The sequence below is a fragment of the Nipponia nippon genome, unplaced genomic scaffold, assembly GCF_047370975.1.
Source record: "Nipponia nippon isolate SJK-2023a ecotype South Korea unplaced genomic scaffold, ASM4737097v1 scaffold_2, whole genome shotgun sequence".
Classification (NCBI taxonomy): domain Eukaryota; kingdom Metazoa; phylum Chordata; class Aves; order Pelecaniformes; family Threskiornithidae; genus Nipponia; species Nipponia nippon.
This window is the reverse complement of record NW_028262336.1, coordinates 128,089,502-128,097,736: the sequence shown is the minus strand read 5'-3', so window position 1 is coordinate 128,097,736 and position 8,235 is coordinate 128,089,502. Positions and strand designations below refer to the sequence as shown.

The 8,235-nt window shown below is 41.9% G+C and overlaps 1 protein-coding gene across 1 annotated transcript in view; it reads right to left on the bottom strand.

Moving 5' to 3' along the window:
- Positions 1-1,535: 1,535 nt before the first annotated feature.
- Positions 1,536-8,235, bottom strand: part of GUCY2F (guanylate cyclase 2F, retinal) — a 45,034-nt gene continuing 38,334 nt past the window's right edge. Inside the window, exon 18 of the mRNA XM_009476480.2 lies at positions 1,536-1,674. Coding sequence (XP_009474755.2) covers positions 1,536-1,674 — 139 coding nt within the window. The remainder of the gene's footprint in view (positions 1,675-8,235) is intronic.

Sequence of the window (8,235 nt, the reverse complement as noted above, 5' to 3'; positions counted from 1 at the left end):
TTTTCACTTTCAGATACTCCAAACAGCTCTTACTTTGACAGTACACGTGCTTTATACTTGCTACAGTGAATTAGTTGTGAAACCAGTATCTTCCTTAGCTTTGTGGAGTCTGGCTTGCCTCGTTTCATAAAGGTATTTGCAATAACCAAAGAAGGCTTGGCAAGTGGTTGTTGACTCTCATTTATCATCTGAATGATAAAAATCTGCTCTGGTTGCTCTGATGAGAAGAGCTTAAAGTGAGCTTGAGAAAGACCTCCGTGTTTTCAATGAGCACCTTCTGGTGGTAATATTGATTAAATTACCATATCTGCTGTTCTCTGTAGCCTTGCAGCAGAGAGAACAACAATTCCCAGAAGTCTGTTAGAAGCCAGATGTTGAACAGTCAGTAAAAAACCTGGAAGAAGTGGCCAACAACAAAATTGTTTGACCTTGATGAAGTGTGCTCTGTGAGAAGTGCCTACAGGCCAATGCTGGCCCTTTGCAGAAAGGTACTTCTGCTCACTGGGAGGCTTTGAAAGCAAGTGCCTTTCATACCACTTGGAGACTGGGAAGGAGAGAGTGAAGTGTTTTAGGCTTTGCACTGCTTAAGTGATGTACTTTTCCTTCCCTCAGTCCCACTTTTACAGGAAAGAAAGTTCATATCTTATTAGTATTACTCAGAACGGCAGAATGTCATTCTCTGCATCTCAGTTTTCCAATATCTTGGCATTCCATTTTCATCCTGCTTTGGGATGAAAAGCATAAAATGTTTTAGATATGCTATATGTGTGTGTATAAAGCAAAACAAAATGTTCTTCCAGTTTAGATTCGGAATTGCGAAGATGACATATTTTGACATTTTGAACAGAATCACATTTTGGCATTTGGAAACAAATATTGATTCATACCAAACCGTTTCATTTCAAAACTGTCATTTCAGTTTGAAAATAGCATTAAAATGGCATTTGCAGCTGAAATGTCAATTTAAAAGAAAATGTTTCAGCTTAAGTTGACATACCGGAACAAAACATTTTGATTCAAAATTTCCCCTTGTGGGGGAGTAAAAAATATTTTTTATTGTTGTCAAAAACATTTTCTTCTGAATTGCACTGATTTTCATGATACTAGAGTTTCCTACAACAACAACAACAAAATCTATTTAATGCAAAACAGTTAAACAATTTTAGCACTTGGCATTATTGTTCGAATAATGCCCAAGTGCTGCCATGTAGACCTAGCTAAAATATTCTTTGGGCTCATTCTTGTGACAGATGCTGACGAAGAGCTGGCACTACCATCACCATCACTTTCCTCCCCAATGGACCCCTGCCAAAACCCCACACATACAGCTCTGAGCTGGTGCCCAATTTCACAAGAGATTATGGTCAGGATTTGTCTGCCTGCTCAGGTTCACCCCCTGCAAGAGCTAAGAGGCTTCATCAATTATATTGCTTTTGGCTGGAAGGGAATTAAATGGAGGGTGTGAGTTCCTCTGTTGGGTTGGCTTCAAGGTGTCTGTCCTGATCTTACTAGTTCTTTGCTGTGCTCTTCTCTTCTCAGATTTCATCCTCTTCAATACTTATTCCAGCCTCCTTTATCCTCCCCAGTTCTTTAAAGGTTGCTTTTGTCAGTGTCCTCTTTGTGTCCCTCAGGACAGATCTGAGTTTCCTGGTCAGCATGTCTGGCCAGTTGTGGCTGTAAAACAGAGAAGAGAGGAGGAGTTAGCAAACCTGCTCACTAAGGAGTAGCCTTTCGTTTTGCATAATTTTGTGTCAGACAAAGCAGAAACATTAGACGTTCTCAAAGCCATCAAGAAGCATCAGACAAGGAGGGATGCTGGTAGAGAACTGCAGGGATGTGGTGATCCCAGTAGACCACACAACTGCTGGAGCTGTTGCATGGGTTAATGGGATACATAGACCTTTCATCCAAGGATATCCACTTTACAAATGTAAATTACATTTACATAAAAACAACCAGAGGGCTTCAGCTGCTCCTGAAAAAACATTCCTAACTGTGCATCACAAGCCTCATAAAGCCGCTAGCTGGTAATAAAAGAGATTCCCTGTTAATCAGCTGGGCTTCTCTGGGTTTGAGGTCATTCACTGCCATCACTGAGAAATCTGAAGGTCCAGCTGCTCTGACAGCCCCATGGTCTCACCAAGCCCAAGACAGGATGGGCAGAGAACCACAAAGCCCTGATATCCATCTCAGATCCAGGTGTGGTTTTGCTGCCTTAGCCTGGCACTGTTCCTGACAGAATAAGTTCTGCTGAGTACCAGGACTTAAGAGCTGGGCTAACTGAGAGACTACATGTAGATCCAGGCTAGCAAACTGATGTGATGCAGCTGAAGAGGATCATTTGCTATGATGCTCCAAGTATCCATGATGCCCAGGTTCTACCATCTGTTGGTGGGCACAGATTTATTATAACATAGTGGGGGTTTCAGAGACAAAACAAACATCAAGGACTTTAACGGTTGGATTCAATGATCTTAAGGGTCTTTTCCAACCTTAACGATTCTATGATTCTATGATTCTATGACCTGTAGAAGGCCAGAAGCTGAGTGAATGGCAGGGCTTTAGGTAGGTCTCAACTCTGCAGCTGTCCTGTCCTACAGAAAGCATTGCATGAAATCAAATTTGCTGTGTATAATAGAAGAAAATATCATTCCAGCTGCTGTAAACCGAAAAGAACCAAATGCTAAGCCATACCAATAACACCATTGTGATTATATAGATATTAAAAAGAAATAGTTGAGAAATTGTTGTGTATATACATATATATGGTTTTAAATTGTACATACCATTGTTGTACAATGAACAAGCAATTACTTTAGAATAGAAATATATGTAAAACTGACTACATGAAGGAGGGTTCCTGTAGCAACAAGACAAGGCTTAATAGTTTTAAATTAAAAGAGGGGAGATTCAGACTTGATATAAGGAAGAAATTTTTTACAATGAGGGTGGTGAAACACTGGCACAGGTTGCCCAGAGAGGTGGGAGATGCCCCATCCCTGGAAACATTCAAGGCCAGGCTGGATGGGGCTCTGAGCAACCTGATCTAGTGGAAGATGTCCCTCCTCATTGCAGCGGGGTTGGATTGCATGACCTTAAAGGTCCCTTCCAGTCCAATCCGTTCTATGATTCTATGATCCTATCCCAAGAGTACAAGATAGGAGGTCTTGAAAAGAGGGGAACTAACATTATTAGGCCCAAGGACTATTCACACTAATGACCAATTATTAATATGAAATTGTTAAGCAGCCTAATGAAACTGCCCTTAATGACAGCACAGGATAAGCTGTCTTTAAAGTATCTATTAGATATCTATAAAGTATATAAATATACTTAAAGTGTATATATGACTACAGCAAAGTCAATTAATAGCACTGGCACCAGAACCACTCTGACACACTGTATTGTAGCACTGCATATCTAATGCTTTTTTGTTATCATTCAAGGGAATTGTATTTTATTATTTGACCTAAGGTTCTGCAGATGATGTTTGATGGTCTGGTTACCTGTGCCTGAGGACTGCCTATTAAATCTGGATGCAACAAGAGAAGAGCCAGGACCTCGAAACTCAGCACACGTCATGTTCCCTTCACTCACACTCAGTGGGAGACCAAGGGCAGCCAAGGACAACCAAGGGCGAAAACCAGGAAAGGGATCTAAAGGCAAATTGCTGAATCTTAAGAAATCACCCAAATGTATCAATCCAATGCAATTTAGGATTCAGTGGAGGATCCATCCTGAAAATTCATTCATTGAACTTTATGAGAAAGAGCTGATGCCCTTGTCAAAGATGATCTTAAATGTTTTGCAACCACTAAGGAAACAAGGAAAAGAAATTTCTTTTTTTTTTTTTTTTTTAGGCCTTTCTGGTGTTGGATGAAGAAGATATGCCTTCCAGTGTGTTGCTGGGAGATGTCCCTGCATACCAAGAGAGAAGAAGTAGCTGATGCAGAGTGGAAGAAAGGGGGAAGAGAAGAAAGATATGATGGGGAAAAAATCAATAGAAATGATTGTTTGGTTTCTGCAGTTCTGATTTTAATCTTTGGAGAGATCATCTGAGATTATCCCCGCAGTGGGGCTGAAGGAGTAAACTGTAATTGTAGGGATTTCTGTGTAGGCATATGTTTCACCTTTGAGGACAGAGAGAATCTTTATCAAAAAACCTGTCCTGAATGAGTTTTCAGATCTTAACTTCTGGTCAGCCACACCTTGCTAGTCTATGGCTTGGCCAGCAAGATGCAATGATTTGGGTGTTTACTGTATTTCCTGAATAAGTGTCTGTTGAGGGCATAATTGCCTCCATTGAAAGCTTCATGCACACAAGAAGGATTGAACTAGGATAGTTGAAAAGCTCCAGGTACAAACGTCTTATTGATTTTTCTGCTACTTCCCATGAATTGAGCCAAGTAGGCTAATGAGGACCTTCTGTTCTCTATAATTTACTGCTAATCACCCTTGCTTCAGTGCAGAAGTCTATGTCTGTGGGTGATATACGCACTAAATGTTTTTGTGTCAGTATATGTGCAGTTTTTGTCAAGCAGGGCTAACCCAAGTGAGAGATCTTCTTTGCCTCTGTCCTTGGAGGAGTAGCTTGTACTTATAGGTGTAGATCAGCAGGGTGGTCTTTTGTGCCTTGGAGCTTATATTTAGCAGCAAGTGTTCACATATGGTAGTGCTTATGCAGATCTCTGCACAGTGTGTCCCATATTTAAATCTTTTTTTTAAATGAGGAATTTCTGCCCAGCTCCTAGAATAGGGAGAGCCTCAGACAAAAATTTTAAAATCTCTTAAGGGAGATAAAACAGCCTAGTAACACCCTCTGAAGCTTTAAAATTTGTGGTTGGGAAAGAGGAACACAGCCAAAATTTCTCTGCTGGGTTTTATTCTTGTGAGAAAATTGGATGGAGCTTTAGTCTTTAGAGTAATGTATCAACTTGATATGGTGTATCTTAGGGGTTTGTAACCAGCCTATATCTAGGCACTCTAGGCTTTCATTCACCTCTGTCTTTTTCTAAGAAAGTGGAAATTAAGTAAAAGTTAGTTCAGAGGCACTGAGCAGAAGCATTATTGCTGCTTTCAGAGATATTATTAAAAAAACCAACCACACAGCATTTCCATGGGACATCAAAGCCTCTTTGTGCACATGTGGGTATGCATGCTTATATGCCAGCCTTGCTCTGGTAGCACCTATTTGATCAGGCACCTCAGGTCATGCTCTTATACTCCATGTAACTTCTGAATTCCAACCAAATTATCCTAAATCCACATTTATTTCTTGTACCAGTAAGTACCATAGTGATGAATAACAGAGCTGCATCCTGTTTCATGTCATGAGATATGGAATTACACTAGGCAGGAGATATACATTACAGGAAAGCAACAATAGGCAATTTGGATTCTTCCAGGCTTGAACTCCAGCTTTATCTCTGTGTTTACCATGGACTGGGCTCGTCCTGGTACAGTGCACATCGACATCCAGTGGATCGATAATATACTACAGTTAAACACAGTAATACTGTATATCTTTCAGGAATGAATGTGATAACAGGTCATAAATTTGCTGGGAAATTGCCCAACAAGGCTACTACTATCCTTAGACAGCTTTGCTGCTGTTCTGAGCACCTTTTTTTAATGAGACACTTTAAAAGAATAATACATATTTTTGACCAAAAAAAAAAAAAAAGTTGTGACACTAAAACCAGCAAAGTGCAGACAAATAACACATAAGCAGACACTAAATAGCAGAGCTACATTGGGACTGTCCTACAGCTACTACCTCAGATCTAGGCCTTTTTGCCAAGGAGTTTTTCAGCTTTCCTCCTTTTGAACTCTGCAATTTCTTCCGAGGATAACCCGTGAGCTCTACACCTGCAGTGAACATGTATGCCATTAGAGAAAGAACCAGTTCAGTTTCATCTGCAATAAAGAACAGACTGTAATGGAGACCAAGTGAAAGGTAAGTGTCTTCTGGTGCAAAAAAGGAAAACAAATATTGGGCCTGGCTCTGATTTTATTTATTCCCCTGTTGTATCACTTCAGCTTGACTTATTGCAAAGGGTGAGCATAGCTAATTTAATTTAAAGTGTCCTGAAGTAAAGTGCCTGCTCTGAGGCAGGCATCTTTTGTAATCTGTCTAATTGGGCACTTCCAGAGGGTTCTTGGCACATCTTAGACACTTCTCCCAGGACGAGATGAATGACTTTGTTGATTGAGGAGCACAAACTATATATCTGTCATGGCTGTATCCAGAATCTACTAGACAAGATGAATCCTGGGAGAATTATTCCATTATTCCTCTGATCCTCTCCCTCATTCATCAAAGGGAAGAGCAGAACAAAACTGCTGTGAAGATCTTGCCTTTGGTTAGTTCAGCTCCTACCTCAGTGCCTTTTGATCTTCCAGGGGTGTTGCTTTCAGAAATTCTCAGCTTTCAAAATTATGGGCACATTTCCAAATGGAAATCCTATTTAACTGTCCCTGGAGACAGTCAGTTTTCCCTGAAAGCTTAGCACAAATTTAACAGCCTTTCCCGAGGGAGATCAGAGTCAAATTTCAGCTCCTTTGCCAAATCTGTCCTACAAATGGAAACATCTAACCAAGCTGTCCTTCCATGCCTTACCTAAATCCTCAGCTCTGGGAACATCTTTCCTTTTTCTAGAAACATTGTTCCCTGTTCATAAGCCCTTCTGTGAGTGCTGGAGCCTTTAGGGCTGGGTCCCAAGGACAGGGAAGCCAGGAAGGTATAATCTTCCCATAAAATCCCAGCGGCTGAGGGAGCTGGGGTTGTTTAGTCTGGAGAAGAGGAGGCTGAGGGGAGACCTTATTACTCTCTACAGCTACTTGAAAGGAGGTTGTAGCGAGGTGGGGGTCGGTCTCTTCTCTCAAGTAACAAGCGATAAGACAAGGGGAAATGGCCTCAAGCTGCACCAGGGGAAGTTTAGGTTGGATATTAGGAAAAACTTCTCCACGGAAAGGGCTGTCAGGCACTGGCACAGGCTGCCCAGGGAAGTGGTTGAGTCTCCATCCCTGGAGGTATTTAAAAGATGGATAGGTGTGGTGCTTAGGGACATGGTTTAGTGGTGGACTTGGCAGTGCTGGGGTAATGGTTGGACTTGATAATTTTAAGGGTCTTTTCCAGCCTAAACGATTCTATGATTCTACCTTGATGTGCTGAATGAGGAATGGTGGCTTCTGGGAATCTACCAGTCAGGTGGAATTCACCTCTCTGAAATTCAACTATCTATCTGCAACAGAGATGTCTCCATCTGAGCCAAATATCTTGGGCTCTCTTGTGAGCCAGTGGAAGGAAGCAGGCACTGCTGGACCACAGCAGGGGTTTATCCCAAAGTAGATGTCCTCTGTGGAGCAGAAGAGCTACACCTGGAAGTGCCTCTTTCACTGCATTGACTCTAGAAGATGTGTAAGATTACCAGCTCAGATGGAGATGTCTACGCTAGAGCTAAATAAGTTCTGATAAGATTAAATCTAACCAGTTTGAGGGGGAAGAGGAATACTTTGTCTCCAGCCCCTTTATGCAAGAAGTAGCAAAATTCAGCCACACACGGATAAGCGTGAGGGGCTTGTTCTTTGAGTCCACCCAGCAGGACTTCATCCACGGGGGCGGAGGTCGCTGCCTGGTTCTGCACAATAGTGCAGCAGGTGGTGACCCACAGAAGGTGCAGACCTGACCAGGGTATTTGGAGATCAAGAACAGTATCAGATTGCCTGAACTTCACCTCCAAACACTGCTCACACAAGTATCAAATAACCGTTTGATAATGCTTTGACCTTCATCCACAGCACAATAACAAGAAGAAAGATCCAGTGCTAACAGCACATCTCCTGAACTCACTAATATCTGAGCAACTGGAGAGGGATGATTCTGCACCCTCCATCCCAACCTCTCACACAACCCCTCTGTCTGAAGTCAGCTGTTATTTTTCCAAGGTCCTCTCTTCCCACCACCTTGTTTCCAAGGCCAGCAAGAGAAAAATCTGTAAGGTCCTGCACCCCAGCTCCCTGGACAGTTAAGGAATTTGCCTTCTCTTTTCTGAATATGGTGTTTTACAATGATTTTTTCTAAGCATTGAAAACACAAGCCTCTGGCTTGAACCTTAGGCAGCCAACACAACTTCTAGCTCCCAGTTACAGGGGGAAAGGCTCAGACTCGTAGACAGAGCATCTTTATGACTTGGCTACATTTGTACCTTCTGGTAAGAACAGCTGCAACTCAAA